Source organism: Coffea eugenioides, chromosome 1 (genome assembly GCF_003713205.1).
Source record: "Coffea eugenioides isolate CCC68of chromosome 1, Ceug_1.0, whole genome shotgun sequence".
Taxonomy (NCBI): domain Eukaryota; kingdom Viridiplantae; phylum Streptophyta; class Magnoliopsida; order Gentianales; family Rubiaceae; genus Coffea; species Coffea eugenioides.
Genome location: NC_040035.1, coordinates 34,700,282 through 34,718,333, shown reverse-complemented (window position 1 = coordinate 34,718,333; position 18,052 = coordinate 34,700,282). Strand labels below are relative to the sequence as shown.

The 18,052-nt window shown below is 36.7% G+C and overlaps 1 protein-coding gene across 2 annotated transcripts; it reads right to left on the bottom strand.

Annotated features, from left to right (window-relative positions):
- Positions 1–222: 222 nt before the first annotated feature.
- LOC113763964 (DDT domain-containing protein PTM) lies at positions 223–16,355 on the bottom strand. 2 transcript variants are annotated; one of them, XR_003467429.1, is made up of 10 exons: positions 14,638–16,355; positions 13,922–14,533; positions 9,585–10,707; positions 8,311–8,599; positions 8,100–8,224; positions 7,351–7,808; positions 5,829–5,857; positions 4,139–4,732; positions 2,233–3,703; positions 223–2,134 (listed from the first exon to the last, which is right to left on the bottom strand). XR_003467429.1 is itself a non-coding variant. In XM_027307970.1 (9 exons), the coding sequence occupies exons 1-9, from the start codon at positions 16,095–16,097 to the stop codon at positions 3,042–3,044; spliced, it is 5,352 nt and encodes a 1,783-aa protein (XP_027163771.1). In that variant the 5' UTR covers positions 16,098–16,355; the 3' UTR covers positions 223–3,041. The 2 variants fall into 2 exon arrangements, 1 of the variants encoding a protein (XP_027163771.1); XM_027307970.1 differs by having other exon boundaries at positions 223–3,703.
- Between the last annotated feature and the right edge of the window lie 1,697 nt (positions 16,356–18,052).

The window sequence follows — 18,052 nt, the reverse complement described above, 5'->3', positions numbered from 1 at the left end:
GTCATGGGATGGATTGCAGCAGCCTCCCAGGAGTGATATGGTCACGATTAAGTTTGCCAGAGCAAGCTTATGATTTTAGCTGCCAGAGATGATCAAGTTCCATATGTAGCCCAACCAGTAACCTTTCTAATATGCTGATCTTTGGATTTGAATACACGATTATTGGCTCAATTGAGAACTGCAAGCCATCCTGACGGGGACTATCTATTTCTTCATTTAGTATACAAACAAAGATAAATCTTCAATAGATAGAAATAAATGACAGAACAGTGAAAGGTTACATGGCCAAAACTTCTTGCCAACTTTCAGTACCAGAATAAACAATAGCTACTTGAATTCCCACAAATTGCTAGACGAAATAAATACACTTAGCATCCATGAAACTTCTACAGGTTAATACTCCACTTTCTGAAACTAACCATTTTTCAGAAACTCAAGGAAGAATAAGATGTGGGAAGCGTGACCCTTAACCTATGATCTACATTATTAAGGTCAACAAATCAACAATATGGGACTACTCCAACTGTCAGAGAAAGGGTCTTGAGAGTTCGACCCCCTTTTTAACTCGAATTGATTCTTCATCAGTATCCTGCACCAGCAAAGTACCATGAAATCACAAATTCCATCATATTATTCCTTTTTCTTCGCCCCCTTAGAATCTATCATCTGATGCAAGAAGACACAAGAGACTTCCAGCTAAAAGTTCTTCCATGCAGCAGTGACAGACTTTTCTTGCCAAAATCAAGAAAAAACTTCTTTAAAGTTCCCACCAGAGCACTTTCATACAACTAATCATTTTTTAACCATATGATCGGTTTCTTGGATATCTAATGCATTCTTGATGAAACATTAGAAGAACAAGCTTGTCAGGGACTGTAACAAAAAGACAGGCAGCAGATGCAGAATAAGTAAAAGAAAATGATAGTACTTCAAATGTGCAACCAAATATCCTCTTCTCAGTTTTCAAAATCCAGGTGGAGTCAGCTCTATCATTTGTCTGGTTTCCGTCCTCACTCTAGAAGGTACATAGCTGTTCAATGTCTTTTTATGCTGGAGCCTACACCAGGGAAATGACTCGGAAATCTGTGCATTACCTGCTAGGCCCAGATCTGCAAGTCAGTCCTCTTGGCCACTCACAGCCACAGTTTCTCACAGAATCCTGCTTCGATGTTGTAGGGCTCGTTTGAAATTGCTTCCCATTCCCAGAAGAGACTTTTTTATGCCAGAAACGAAAGTCATAAAGTGGAAAGAGACAACATAATGCATTTTGAATGTGCGAAATGAGAAACATAAGTTGTGTCTTGTAAGAAGCCAAAGCAGCAGGATCTATGGCAGTGATGACATTATTGGAAACCTACTTTACTTGGTTATGCAAATTGTAATTTTGCTAGGAACGCAACATCAAGTTTGAGATGAAAATTAACCAATTTAAAGCATCTGAAAACTCTTGCAGGCAGAATTCAAGAGTGAGTGGTTGCTCTCAAATCCTTCTGCAACTGATGAATCAGTAGAGAATAAGCATCTGCCATAAAAGTCATGCATCCAAGATTTCTACCACATATCTTGCTGAGAATGGTGAATATGCAAGTATGATTAGAATATTTTGCAATATTCAAGGCTCAATATTTTTCATCTTACACGTGTGTTGTATCGAAGGTGTAAAGATTCATTATATGCATGCCAGAAAATCATATAAACATGTTATACAGTTCCATGAGAAACAAGGCAGCAAAAACGATGGGGCTGCAACTGAGATCTCATTTTCCTGTGGCAGAGAAGAATAAAAACTGCTTAAGAAATAGAATTACGAACAGGAGGAGACAGTCATTACAGATCTAAAAGAATTAAGTTTGACGAAAGAAAAGCACTGTTTTCATGAGGCAATACTTTAAAATAATACAATTGCAGATTTGACTGAATTAAGACACTTAATAATCAAGCTACATCTGTGAGCTAAATTCAACATCTAGCAGCCAAGAACTTACACTGGTCCTGAATCAGGTGTCATCGCCCAACTTTCATAGAACTTTGATAAATTACTGAAACATGAAATTTTGCATTTTCCTTTCATGGGTTGGGGTAGTCTGGTCCATAATTGTGCACTGAGGGGGTCTGTAGCAGTGGTTGACAAGCTCTGCAATATCATATTAGACAACAATAGTAGTAATGCATCAGCATTAAAAGTAACTTTATCATTTGAAAAACAGAGCACAAAGTTTAGCCCAAAACTACCCATGGATCAGTATTCATGGCACAAAAAAAGCTTCAACAGTGGAATCCTGTAAAGTACTTGAACCAAGAAGGTTAAAGAGTACCATATTCAAATATTGCAATTGATAAGAAAAAAAATACACCTTGTAGGATTACACATTCTACCATAAAGCTGGATAAGAAATGATTAACACCAATTTATCCAATGCCATTCTAACATCTCCATGCATACTAGGCATCAAGCAGAAATTGCCCCCAGAATTTTCATAGATATCAATAGACAATATATGTTTAAGGCTAGCTCTACTCCAAGCCAGACACTGAAGCTGCACCTGGTCAGACACAGTTGCTTCAGTTTACTAGGACAATAGGTATAAATAAACAGCCAAAATTATACCTGGACCAAATGAGATAAAGCCGTTGGATCTACTTTGACAGAAAAAAGAAAAACAACAAAGAAACTTTGTTGCCAATCCAAAAGAAGAACAATATTGCGTGCTCAACAATAGCAGAGGATCAGCCATTTATAGAACAGAGATATTGTGTAGCATGCAGCATGGCTTCACAGTAAAGAATGGCAGTTTTGTGTAGATGTAGCTGTCAGCTTCACGATTAAGTAAAAATATGCAATGAAAAGGAGGAATCTTCAAATCAATTGCTTTTTGTTCTAAATTTGAGTCAATTATCTAAATTCAGCTAAACTCAATTAGATTGGTGAATTCTCAATGGCTTTCATCTCTATTGCTTTCAATAAAATCCTATGAATCAAGTATATACTACAACATCAATCTACTTTCTGTCTTCCCCAACTAATTGCGCCTGATGCAAAATTACATTGGGTGGTAGTCAATTGAGTCAAAAGCTTTATCTACCACTGCATGACAAAATGGCTGTTGATTTACTAAACCATTCTTCATATGGTTAGGCATCAAAGAAGTTAAATCCTTTTCCGAAACATCCTCACTTGACTTGCATGAGAGGGATTCTATTCCAACAGGGGTTGTTGATTCCCCATGAGGTTTCTCAAAAATGATTGCATCCTTCTGCCATGAATCATCTTCTTTTGATGCCATAGATTGATCAGGATGGCCACTATCTTCATTTGAAAACTCAGGAACTGCTGCTTTCTGTACTGAATTAGGAGATAACTGTCCATTTTCGGCATCTGACTTGAGCATCTGATTTGGACCAAAAGTGGTCCCCAAGGGTTGTTTCTCATCAAGATCACTGGCCAAAGACAATTTTTTTGATTCTTCATACAATTGAATGTTCTCTTCTAGAAATGCTTCACTTGAAGGACCATTAGTTTCTTTAGAAATGCTGTCTATCCCTTCATTATAGTCCAATCCAACCAATTTAGCCCCCTCAGTTTTTGTTGCACCCAAATGGGGGCAGCAAGGAGGGTTCCTTTTAAGGCAATTGTGACACTTAAATCCAATAAGTCTACCGACTTGTTCCATTTTAAGATCCAAAGCATCTCCATGAAACCAATCTGCAGCGTGTTTTAGACAGAAGCAGCAAAAGCATTATAAGAAATAGGTAGAAGCATAAAGGTTAAAAACAGGAAAAAAAATGTATGAAGTTCCTGAGAACCAAAACCTAATTTGTAATGGTGTTTAATATCTTGCATATTGCATGTACTAGAATGCTCAATTTACTAAATCGTAGTCTGATTGTACTATAAACTGCTCACTTTTTTATTCTCCATTCTTATATTGTAAAATGTTTCTATTGGCAATAAGATCTTAACCAGCAGAATTTTTCATTGACAGTGGAAGACAATAGTATGAGCTGACTAATCCTTCTCTAAGATAATGCTTTTAAAATCCATGATGGATTGCAGGACTAACTGATAACCAGATTGGAGAAACGTAGAAAACAGAAAACACACACACACACACATATAAGAACATGATGATCTATTTACCTCCACAAAGTTCACAAGCAATATAATTCAGCATAGGAGAAAATTCCTGCTCACAGCAAAGAATACATCTTGGCTTGTCAACCATGGCAGTTGAATCCCCAGAAAGGACAAGCAGGTTTTTACTCTTAAAAAGTAAGAACCTTTCATCATTTGGCTTTTTTGATAAATGCAGACCATTAAGCCAATAAATTGGATGACGTTGCATTCTCTTCTTCTGCCAAGTACTTTTCAATCGTTTCTTTGATGCACCTGTAGTTGCTTTGTTTTGCTTCCCCCTCTTGTGTGCTCTAATCTTCTTATTTTGCAGTGACACGCACTTAGCTTTTCTAGGAGAGCGTCGCAAAGGTATAACCACAGGGCCATTTTTGTTCTTTGCAATTTGTCTCAGCTGTTTGTCTTTGCCAGCATTTTTCCTAATCTTTGATTGCAATGGCATTAGCTGTTTTGATGCCTTCCTCCTCTTTTTCGTCTCTAGCCTTTCCTTCTTGGCATCATTTTTCACATTCTTTTGATCCTGGCATTTATGACAGGTGTATGTGCACTCAGCAGTAACGGCTCCAGCTGACTTCCTCACATGCCTTTTATGGAAGAAACCTGATATTATTACAAACAGAAAGCTCAATATGATTGAAAAAAGCACATGCAATACAGTATCTGCAGGTAAAGGCCCACACGCACACGCACACACACACACAAAAAAAAAAAGCCATGACACTACGAAGAGCTCAACCAGCACGACAAGCTATGGGAGGAAGAACAAACATTTATGAAAACTGGGGTTTCACAAACTTTGAATTGGATTGACAATAAATTATGCACTCCAGAAGAAAGTCATAAAAGAAATCACTTTTTAACAGAGAAAATCCAATATGAAGCAAGGAGAAGATTCAGCATTATTATCTCTTTTGGAGAAGGAAGAAATGATTGTTCACCATCTGCACATTTAAGTACAAAAGACTTCGTGAATGGACGAAGCTAATGGTGAGCAACATAATCCAGTGAAAGTAAAACAGTCAAGCAGCTAAAGTCCTATCTAACTTTAAGAAAAGCCAAATGACATTCATCAGAATTAAACTCTCAATCTATTCCAACAGGTAAGGAAAGTCCTTTTGTACTTGGAACATGGAAAAGATCAGGGGTGCTTCATTTATTTTGAAGTGTGTAATTAATTGGTTTACAAGTCCCACTCAATCACCTAATATCACAACAATCAGAACATAACTGCTGTTCACGGGGTTTAGTTGGCAAGGCAAAATAAGGAAGAGTGGAGTGTTAATGGAAGTAGTAGATCAAGAAAAAAAGCAAAAGTGCTTCTGATGTTTGTTTAGAGTTGGACAAATACCTATCTGATATCAAATGCATAAGATTCTGCTCAACGTCAAGACCAAATTTGGAAGACTAGTAAGAGGTCAAACCCATTGCATAATTTACAACCCAAAAGTAAGTCACTAACTTTAATTCCTAACTGTCACTATATCCAAAGATGCGTTCACAAATAGAAACAAAGATCTGAAGATGTGTTCGCACTGAAACAAAGCAGAATCACATGCAAAGACCAGCTTTTTACAGAAAATATCAATATGAACACAAGTTTCTATTTTCGATATATGGATACCTTCAATTTTAACAATCATTTTCAACAGAAACATGCATAGACAAAAGCATCAAATCTTAAGCCCAGAGTGGTTACCTTTGCAATACTGACAGCTCACAGCTTCCCTGCATCGATTAATACAATCTATGAGCCAGTAAATCAAGATATGAAGAATGCAGAATAACTTGAAAGGAAAAAATATAATATGAGAGACAAAAAAAATGTAACATGATTCTCTATGCTCCATATATATAGTTGGCACAGATCATACATCCAAGAAATCTCAAAAATGACTGCATAGATTCCTTCCAAAGCTAATTTAACAAGGTATGAACAACAACATAACATTTTGAAGAACCAAATTGAAGAAAACCAAAAACTCGTTATCTCAATGTACAACATGTGTAGATTGTCCAGCTTGAAGTATCAGCTATGCAAACCTAAGTAACGTTCTTTGCATACTATTTGGTCCCATGAAACAGCATAAAGTCTAACTTGAAGCATTTAGCCTTCTGATGATAGGGATCAAGTGGCTTAAAAAACCCTCAGAACGAATGTACCCCGTCAGGTAATAAACTCACTATTAAAATTTATAATTCCACAGAAAAAACAATTCAAAAAGTACCCTCATTTTGTCTAAAACCACTTATTAAACTGCTATTTTTCTAATTGAAAAACTTTGGTAATATCCTGCATAATATTTCTACTAGAACAACCTGTGGAAAATTTTGCATGACAGAATAAGAATAAATTTTCTTTCACCGGTAAAATGTGTAAGAATCAAACTCATCTCCATGGTCAACTACATCTGTATTAATGTTGATTTACACATATCAATGTAAAAGACCTATTTCACCATATCAAGTCATAAAATAAAGTGATAATGGAGCATACCCAGGATACTGCAACAAAATTTGTGCTTATCAAACTCTCCCCTCAAACACAAACCATTGACATCTTAGTTAAGGAGAGGGAGAGGGAAATAGTATACTTACTCAAGCCTCATGCTTCCCATGTTTAAACCCAACATTTAATAGTGGAAAATATTGCAAAGACCTACATTCTACACTATACATGCAAAGCACAAGAAGATACTAAAATACAAATTCAATACTAGATCATTTTCCATACGGGTACGGACAAACAAATCTTATTTGTCAGCATAATCTCAGACGCGTTTGCAAGATTTGACAAATGGACAAGAGAAAATTCGATAAAAGGGCAGGGGAAGATTTCAAATTTTATCACCGTATTAGATATTAAGCAGGCTTTTCGGCCTCTATATGAATTAGTGACATTCCACCACACTTCGTAATAAGTTTACCTAAAATTTGTAGTGTTTGGACCAACTTATTGTTGCATAACTGACACAAAAGAAAAAATAGCAGTTTTAAGCCTAAAACTGATAGGTTGGTTTTGCTTCAAATTCAATCCTCCACTGTGCACCTTAAGTTGAAGCAACAAGTCTGGACGTATGCTGTTCACAGTAATGTCCAAGTTTTTATGCTTGAAACATGTAAAAGTACTCAAAAATGCACAGAATGTCAAAATTATCAAATTTCTGCTTTTAAAAAAAATTATAACAATAATAAATGAAAATAAAAATCTCTAACAATACCTGATGAGCACATCTTTGTTACAATGCCCACAGTGATAGTTCTCAGATCTTTCTGCTTTTGAGAAAAGGTATGAAAAACCCTTTTTCTTGAAAGGGTGCTTCATTAATCTCCTGCGCACTTTAAGTTTCGCAGAAATCTTACTTGACCTGCGAGCTATTCTTTTTAGTTCAAAAGCTTTCAAGAGATGCAAGGGAAGATGAGATTCTTCCAACCAATACTTCTTCCTTTCGCTAGAGCTATCTTCAACCTTGGATCCATGTCTGACAACAATATCTGGAATAAACCTTCTTTTGCCAAAGTCAAGAAGATACTTGACAATTGTCCCTTCAGAGCACTTCCTCCGAACTATTACTTTTTTAAATGATCTGACCGGTTTTTTTGAATCCTTCTCCACCTTCAAGGAAAGGTTCGTATTTTCAATATCATCCCATTTAATGTTTGCATCCAGCTCCCTGACCTGGAAGCAAAAGATAAAAAGTTGAGGTCCGGTGATATTGTTCTACTATAGATATAGAACAGGAGACCATAAACAACTCTTATTTAGGACTTTTAAGGAAAAGCAGGCATTCAGAACATGACCTCAGCATTAAAAAAATAAATAAATATTGTATCAGGCAAGCTTGGAGAAGAGTTAATACGACATTCGGACATCAGATAAGTTTTAAGTAGAAAAGTAGATCCATTTGAACTGAGGACTATGGCGTGATCAAGAAAAGGCAAGACAGATTATATGATAGACCAAACATACTTGAAGAGCCAGCTGCTCCACACTTCTGCATGACTCGACAGCAGCTCGCCAGGCAACATTTTTGCTTCTCTTTGCAAATTCTGAGCCATCAGGATATAATATGCCAGGTATCTTCATACCTCCAGCTGCAAAAGTTCCAACTCAAAATGTCTTTACGATAATCAATTGAAAAGATAAAAAAGAAAATGTTCGTAAAAGAAGGACCATTTACCTTGTCGGGCAGCTTTGGAAGCCAATGAATGAGGTAAGACCTTCCAATTAAAAATCTGCCGGGAAAGCCTTCCACCTCTCCACCAAAGTAAACCCAGCCCACTTGCAGAACTGGAAGATGTGTTCGAGTCTGGATCTGGACACCTGGCTCTCTTCCTACCAATCCCATTTCTTGAAGACCCACGTGCAGAGCTCCTTATGACATGAACAGAAGAACCCACAGTAGCAGCAGAATCCACATGCTTTGTCCAATCTGCTGAAAGTGCTTGAGGATGCAAATTTGACTCTAACTGGCACCCCCAAAAAAAACTCTATTTAAGATATATAAATGCTTCATGCTTCAAACAACCAATAAGGTGTTCAGCCAAAGTATAAATGCTTAAATGCTTGAACCAAGCAAAGGATAATAAAAGGTAAGGAATGTAGAGAACTACATCGATTCAAAAGCAAGCACTTAAACACAATGCACTTACTAGCTGTTAAATCTAGCTTAAGCTTTTGCAGACATTCACATTAAATGGGCTTTCAGGTTTTGAGCAGTTCATAGTGCAGGGTTTTGCACGTGTTTAATTAGGTTGTTTACCTTTCAGTACGCTAAATTTTGAAGTCCAGGTTTTGCAAATGATAAAGTTTTTAATACTTGATGTTGTTCAAAATTTTCAAAGATGAACAATAGCCATAATTCAATCCTTCACTTCTACAAAATATTTTCTCATGCAACTGAAAGAAAGTTCTACGCAAATTGTTTTTCCATATGGTAATTGATTAAAAGGTACAACATGAGTTACGAGGAGTCAAACTCTGAGTAATATTTATGAGCTGAGAAAAAAATTAATTGCATGAGAGACATTTTGACAGGCAATATTATACACAATGCCCACACCCCACAAACTACCATACATCAATACTTGTTTCCTGCCAAACTCGCTTTTAATTCAAATACCATAAGTATGCACACAGAATATTACTATAATAGGCATATTTCAACAAGTACTATTGCACTAAAAGACGAGAAAATCGCTAGCATTTCAGATCAAAATGAGCATTTGGCGTGGAAGACATGTCATGTACGTTAATCAAAGCAATGGATACATAAAATCCTGTAAAACAAGTTACATAATCAACAGAGCTTCAGCAGGGATGGCAGAAAAACAGATAAAGTTACTAAAAAATGTGAAAACTATTTGACTCAAAAATTGTAAGTTATTAGAGAAGTAGAATAACAAGTCAAACATTCAGAATTTTTTGCTGGGTAGAAATTACTAAATTTATTACCTTGAGCAGCATACTTTTTACCGCAGCAATGCCAGTTACTCTGGCTGCACTCTTACGCCAAAAATTTGAGTAATGTGAATTCAACCAAGGACCTAAAAGAAGTCCTTGTAGACGATCTTCAGTGCATAGTAGATAGCACAAAACATCTACTAGATGACTTCTCTTGTTTTTTCTTGAACGAATACCCAACATGTCACTTGTATATTTTTCCAGAGCAGGACTATTACAGTACATGGAAACCAAGCACTCCCTTTCATCTTCCGGTACCCTGCAAGAGAAGCACCAGCCACAACTTTCTTTCCTGGTGTCAGCATTCATATTCGGAACATTTGGCCAACAGAACTCCATAAACTTATCAGATATGGCTAACATCTGTTCCGATATTATCTCATCTACTGATTTTAGAGCAGCTTCAGAGTTCTTATCTGATGATTTTCTTGTCAAAACTTCTGCTACTGATGATGCTGTTCGAGCAAAACAATAGTAGTTTGTATAACTAATCCCGCAATTTCCTTGGGACAGAATTCTGGGTTTTGTTGCAGATGCTAGACAGTTATGCTTTGCAGAATCAGTGACTTTTTCCTCCAAAGATGTAGTTATGAGAGAACTGTCTCTTACAACCTTTCCTGGAGTCTCAGATTTAGAACGTCTACTCCGCAAATTCATACCAGCTCTTTCAAAGTTACGAGTAGCAGTTACAGCTTCGAAGACCTCAGCTGATCCTTCAGAACTTAAAATTTGATTTTCCATATTTACTGCATGGTCAACTATGTCAGATTTCACAGTGACCAACCCTGAAACCTCTCCAATATTAACAGAAACAAAAGATTTGTCTTCAGCTCTTCCTTTATTGAGGATAGCATCTTTTAAATGAGTTTCTGAATGTGTTGACAGCTGAGTAAAAGTAGCAGGAATAGGTCTTTCCTGGCCTACAGCCACAAATATCTGAGATCCCATTTCTTCTTTTGCTCCATCAACCTCAGAAGGCAAATCCCACTGCTTAAGAATTGCATTTATTATTGCACAATAGACAATTTGTGATGACTTCATTGCTTCAATAATGACAGGCAAATCATTTCTGGAGTAGTACTTAAATGATGTTTCACTGTGACAATTCTCCAACCTGAAGTAAAAGCAGCACAGTAAAATATTGGTTAAAAACATTTCATATTTCCGGAAATGGCAGAAATCAAAACAAAAACAAAACATTGACATCAGCAGATTTAAGAGAGATCCAAACATGGGAACATGATACAATTGCCAAAAAAAAGATTCAAAAATGTAAGTGGCCAATGTTGAACAGTTTCAGAAGCTGACTCAGAGTAGTGCTACTGCCTGTGACTATTGTTCTACACTATCCTCCTGAAGAAACAATGCAGAAATAGCTTTTTTAACAACCTCAGAATATGCTATAACTAAGGGACTATACGTGAACCTGTCCGATTCTAGAAAAATTAATCACCAAGGTTTCCAACAATCAGGTCAATTAACTCCAGGAAAATGCATGACATCTTTTAGCTTCCAAAAAAAAAAAGTTCAAATATCCCAAAATGAAGAAAAAGCGGAAAATAATTAGAAGGCATATGAAAGGATGATCTGCATAAAAGTTTCCCAAGAAAACAGAAGTGTTGTATTGAAGAGAAGATCATTGAACGATGGGTAATGTTTCTCCTCAACCAAAAAAGACGAACTATTGGGATCTCAAGAAATATGAAGCAGCAATATGAGATAAGTATGACCATGCCAGACACGACTAGTAAGGCTAATACAGCTCATCAATCTCAAAGTAATCTGTTTCCAACAATACATAAAATGTTAATGAATATTTTAACCTAATTAATTGACATTTATCATCTTTTATTCTTCAAAGTGGAAACTCCAATAAACAGGAAGATCATAGCTCACATAGCCATATAGCAAGGTAACAATCACGAGGAAAACCCCAGACATGATATTTTCCATTTTCAACCAAAATCAAGTAGACTTTGTTAGGACCAGTGATGTAAGATCAGATCACAAAGATGCGAAGTCACTTCTTAGGAGGAAAGTCTATAATAGTACCTTTACTGGAAAATTGTACTTAAACAGAAAAAAAAAAAATCTACATACTATTTCATGAGTCAGCTTTTAAAACTGCAAAACATCACCTACAGCATATGCACACATTACGTCCCCCCACCCCAAAAAAGATCTGTAGATTTAATATCATAGATTTTTGTGTCCAATTCAACACACCAGCCAAGTCAAACTGGGACATGAAGTTTGAGACAAGAATAAACTGTTGGCTAATATACTACTCAAACGGGGACAAAATTGCTGAATGCTACAATAAGTACAAACAAAAGTAAACGTGAGTACATTGGAGCCAAAAATTTAGGGCAATAACAATATTCAAAACAAGTTTCCCAAATGAAAGAAACGCCATGATTGATCATCATTCACAGGTTTCCCCAGAATCGTTTACATTAACGAGTCAATACAAGATGGATTAATAATGGAGTGAGTTTCCATATCTATTCATTCCAAGTATGAGATTAAATGAAAACTGTTCGGCTAAATCAATATCTCAATACATGGAAGTGATTTATTATCCATTCCTGTGTAACTAACCATATTGTTGACCATATCAGTGAGCCAAAAGCATCACAACCAGCTTAAATTAATTGGCAGATTAAGACTATTAAGATCCCATAATCAGGGTAGCATTGGACAAAACCTATTCTGCAACGCCAATAATCTACTGACAATATCTACTGTATAATTGAAAACTTAACAATTCTAAACATGGAAACTAAAATGCAACTTTATATCATCATATAATAACTGCAAATATAAGGGACAATATTGTTCAAATTCTTATTGAGCCAGTTACTCATTTCTTCCAAGAACACATAGAAGGAAATATCTCTTCAGTTTTGTCAACTAATTGCATATCCCTCAACACTGGACATTGCCCCAAAATAGATTAAGCTCGCAAGTTTTTGTACAGTTTCCTCAATAATACAAAAAAATTGCATATTAACTTGAATTCCAAATTACATAGTGAGATTTTATAAATGTCACATCTCAACTCAGATTACAGAGATGTATAAAGGATTCTTGCACATTCAAAAGTCTAGAGGGGTGTCTCTGAACCCGGTGGATATCAGATACGATGAAAACTTTTTGTGCCCTTTTACCATATGCCTGCTCTCTCAATTCAACACGCTACTATGAGATGTAAAGTGATGTTAACCATCCAAATCATTCAGCACAAGGTGGTCAACATGTACAAACTGTTCACTAGATCACATTAGCATTCCAGAATAATTATTCACACTGAGCTGAGCACGTATTTGACAAATTGCAAAAACAAAGTCATGAGGGAACCAGAGGAACATGTGGTTTGCAAATTAAATCATGTCAATCTGCCAACAATGCAGAAGTTGAGAATGGCCAAGATTCATCCAAAAGTATATGAAACTCGTTTTCAAATGCTTCTGATTCTTTTCAGCAGAATCAAAGCCCTAAAGAACCAACTTTGCTGCTTCTGATTTTCAGCTCCAAAAATGCTATCAGCAAGTTATGATGGTCGATTAAAAAAACTTTTAAAATCATAAAATCAAAAGCTAAATGCCCAAAGCCCAAAGCTAGTTGCTCACAATTAATTGAAAAAATGCCCAAAGCCAAAACTCAAATGCTTATTTTTGTGCTTCTATGTGTCTGTGTGTGAGTCTGAATTGTACGAGTATGGAGTAAAGTAGTCGAACAGCCAACTAGATTTTAGTTCCAAGCAGTCCGTGCCAATGTAGGCTGCTCAGGTTGAAATCTAGCATAGACATGGAAACTCCCATGAACAATCTATTTTACTCGCTTCAACCATCAGTTGAAAAATACTAAAGAGGTAGAATTAATAGATCGTTAATTCCCAGTTAAAATTTCTGCAAACAGTGAACTTTTATGATTTGATATCTAGCACAAAGCAGGCCAAAAAAATTTCCCAAAAACAACTGATGATCTTAAAAAACTACAAAGGAATAAAGACTAGCAACGTGACCAGGCAGTTAGTTTCCATCTGCCTCCATATCCACAATTTTACACACACGTCTCTCCGTTCCCGTAACATTTGCCAACTAATAAAAGGCTTCGACTTGAATGCATGCTTAGTTTGCGAATTCCATGCCGAATCGTCAACATAAAAAAGACATTTTTGTTTTTTCCCTATTAGTATCAAGATGCCATATCTCAGCAGTTAGCGATTCTCCAATAATGGTGCAATAAACAAACCTCTGATTCAGTTTAAAAAAAATAGTAAAAGAAAAACTTCTCTGTGTTGGCATTACGAAGATGGAACTTACACCAACATATATCCACAGCAGCTATAAAACAGCTGACCATAAGGATCAATTCCCAACAAGTCTGCTCCTCTGATTGACTTGCCAACTTTCGTCCAGGGTCTATCCTTTCCAATCACACACTCAGGACAATACCAATCACCTTCTGGCAAATCATTACTCACAACCCCCACGCATCTCGAATGGAAAGCTGCAGGACAACCATCACAGCATATTAAGGTTCCATCCATCTTACATAGGCAGCATTCATCACTATTCCAGTCTAGAATATCATTATCTTCCTGGGTGACACAGGAACTGCCTGTCACATCCACCACAGCCTTCCTTTTCTTCGTAGTCTCAGGCTTAATAATCCGATCAAAATCAATACTAGGCTCGGTTGCCAGACTTCTTTTATTCAGCTCCGATTTTATGGATTCAACCTCAATCACATCATCACAAAGACAGCGAAGTATCTCAATCTTTACAGATGGAGATTGATTGTAGTAGTCACTCTCAAATAGCTTCAAGTGACCAATATCAAACCCAGGTTTCAGTCCAGAACAATGCATTAGCAGATACTCAGCCACAAAGACGGGCCATGTGATAATATCCAGCAAATCCCAATTAAGGGACCTGGATTCAGATTTAAACAGAACCCAATAAGTACAAGTGGGATAAAAAAGGACATCAAAAGAATCATACTGCCATAAGATCAACTTAAGGAATAAAGACAGTACCTGAGACAGTTAGATGCAGATTGGGAGCTCTCCTCAGAAAGGGACTCCAAATGCTTCCTCAAGGTATGTAAAAGAGAAACATGAATTGACTCAAATAATACACTTGGAGAATTGCAACTAAGGCATGCTAAAAAATCCTCCAACTCAAAGGGGCTCAAAAATAACAAAGTACTGAATGACCTCAAAAATGAATATACAAAAAATATATCAAGTACAGGCATGCCTTCAAGATTCAAACTCCCTGAAGAAGGAGGCAACTCCAACTTTGGTGGAAGCACAATCCGCTCCTCTGAAACTTCCCGACCTACAACTTCTGCAACTTTCTCCTCCGTGACGGCACTAACTGCTGGAGACGAAGATAGATCGTTGACAGCGTCCGGGACCCCTACAGTACTAGAAATGTTATCATGATCCAAAAGAGCAGCTTTTCTTACTCTACGAGTGCTTCTCCTCAAGACAGTTTCAGTTGGAGAGTTGGTATCCATATCTGGAACAACTTTCCTCTTCCTACCACGTCTCTTTTTAGGAGTGCCAACTGGAACAACATCAATATTTGACTCAATCATATTAGAACCTCCGTCATTAATATCCAAAGGCCCCTTCAACTCAACTTCTACAAGATTACTTTCAGTCAACTCATTTTCCAGAACCCCAATACAACCATTATTTTCTACATTCTCATATTGAGCCCCCTCGAGGACTTCATTTCCACAGTTTCCCTCCTCTTCCTTTGGCGCATTAATTTGAGCTCCTTCACAGCTACATTCCTTAATCTGCACCTCACGGTCCCCACCTAAAAACCCCTTAACCTCTTCCTCTAAACCCTTACCTTCTTCCTCAAATCCCAAATTAAGGTCAAAGCAATGCCCTTTTCTCTCACTTAAACAACCATCCTCTTTTGAATTACCATTCAAATTCTCACTCTCATTCTCATTTTCAGTCGCATCCAAATTCAAATCAATAATTTCACCTCTACTTTTTTCGACTTTAACCTCAACACTAGAATTAGCATTAGCACCAACACCACAACCACCACCACCATCATCATCAACATTAACCCCTTTATTCAAATCCAACCCTTCATTTACCCCACAATTCAAATCCAACCCCTCATTCAAATTAAAATTCACATTCAAATCCAACCCCCCACACCCAACAGCAGCATTCAAATCGAACTCATTCTTATTACTACCACTACCACTACTACTACAACAATTACCTGACTCAGCCGAATCCCCCAATCGCCGCCGCTTGTTACCCTGCCCCTCCACAGCCTCATCACCATCAACTTCATCACGGACAAGCAGTGAAGCCATATCGGACATTTCCAACTCCTCGGAATCCCCGTCCTCGTACTCGATCCTGTAATAGCCTCTACTTGAATCAAACGATCTCACCGTTCCACCAAAAATCCCGTACCCTTGGAACTCTTTCTTCACTCTCCTCCCCACATAATCCATTCCTAGGGTTTTCAATCCAAATTCTACACCAATCCTCAAAAATTCCACTTCTCCTCCATGGCAACCGAATTGAAAGTCCAATTTCAATAAATTCCTACTGTTCAGTTCCAGAGAAAAGGAATCAATTTGAGAATTTCGGCTGATGTTCAATCAATTTGAATATTTAATTATTTAAATAATATTAAAAAAACACACAGTGGAGGTGTGGGTGTTTGTTTTGGGGTTTGGTGTTTTGAGAGAGAGAGAAGAGAGAGAGAGGCGTTGGGGGTTAAGAGCAAAGAGAGAATTTGGTGACTTTCTCTCTCTTCAACGCGAAATATAGTGAGAGAAAGTAACAGTGGAGTGACTTTAATCGTGGGAAGAGAGAGAGGAGAGTGAGAAAAGGATGGTACAACTGGCGATGCAGGAGGTATAAGTAAATCGGCAGTTAATGCATTGCTTGGGAGATGTGATGGTACAAATCACTCTGCAAGGAGTACAATATTAGTAGCAAAGGAGAGGGATTGTGTCGCCAGGAAGTACAATTAGTAATGCAGAATGTACAATACACTGCGTGCAAAACGACGTTGAGGGGAAAGGGAGTAGATTTTTATCAATATTTAAGTCGGGGATGGTTAAGAGAGAAAGTGTAAAAAAGGGACATGGTTTCAAGCCTCTCACTTATACTATTAAAAAATTTATTAAAAATTTTAAAAAATATTAATGCACAATTTGAATTTTGTGTAATTTAGATTACATATAGGCATTGTTTGGATTGCAAGTATTTGGAGATTTTTTTGGTATAAAAATATAATATATAGATATAATATATGTGAAATAAAAATCTGATTCAGAAATGCGTCAAAATAAATTTATGTGAAAATTTGCATTTGAAACAAGGCCTTAAATTCTAGACAACCATTTTGTTTGCCACATATACTTTGAAAATGGTAAGGCTTCAAAAACTCATAGGATTTAAGTAAATAATTAATGAAAATGTGTGGACAAAATCAAGAAGTATACCCCCTGTAAATATGGCAAAAGTATAAATAAACTACTGGAAATTTGATCAAAACTTTGTTCCTTTTCTCAAGGCTTTTATTAATATATTACCTGTAAATACATGTGAACAACTAAATTTTGGATTCATAACAATTCTTACTATAAAATATGTGTGATAATCGTGTTCATACTTGATCATGGAATCTAGCCAATGTTAGTTAAGCCATTAGATCTGAAATAAATGTAGACTTACTTTTGTAATGTGAATAGAAAGACAGAGAGAGAGAGAGAGAGAGGATTTTCCCTTTTTTTTTGACCTTCTAAATTTTGTAGGTGGGATTGGCTTCGTGTAGACTAACTTTTGCACTTTGTAATGTGAATAGAGAGACAGGGGAGAGAGAAATTTTTTTCTTTTCTCTTTTTTTTTCTAAATTTCCAAATTTTGTAGGTGGGAAAGGTTTTGTGTGAGTGAATGGTTAATTTATGTGGTAAAACAAATGACAATATGTTTTTTTTATTTTATTTTATATGAATTCAGGATTTTAAATTCAAAATTTTTTATTTATATTATTTTAATCCGTAACTTCCAATCTATCCCTTTGCTATGAATGATAACGTGTGACTGACAAATGGAATTAGTGGAATTGGTCGTACGACTTAAACAACGGGAAGTACAATTGATTGTTGAAAGTATAAAGTAGTGAATTAGGCTAACAATTGGCCCTTGTCGGGGGTTTCAATCCCACATCGATCTTGGGGGCAAGGGTTTGGGTAGATAAGTCTCCTGAGCGTCTTCAAAAATTACCGGCTTTTGAAGATTGCTCAAGCATCTAGGTTTATTTGCCGAATTTCTTATTTTCTTAAGAAAATGTCAAGAAGAAACATACCACTGGGGTCGTCTAGCTCGAGTTTGTGGGGGGTAGTTACTTCTTAGCAGCAACAGCCCGTGGAGGCTTGACCCTTGTCGGGGTTTC

What these genes read in the sequence shown, in the direction of transcription:
- LOC113763964 (XM_027307970.1), bottom strand. Translation starts at nt 16,097, where the DNA reads ATGGATTATGTGGGGAGGAGAGTGAAGAAAGAGTTCCAAGGGTACGGG. An exon ending in AACAAAGATGTGCTCATCAG is followed by an intron (nt 5,858 to 7,350) that starts GTATTGTTAGAG and finishes TAATCGATGCAG; the next exon opens with GGAAGCTGTGAGCTGTCAGT. An exon ending in TGCTTGTGAACTTTGTGGAG is followed by an intron (nt 3,704 to 4,138) that starts GTAAATAGATCA and finishes AACACGCTGCAG; the next exon opens with ATTGGTTTCATGGAGATGCT.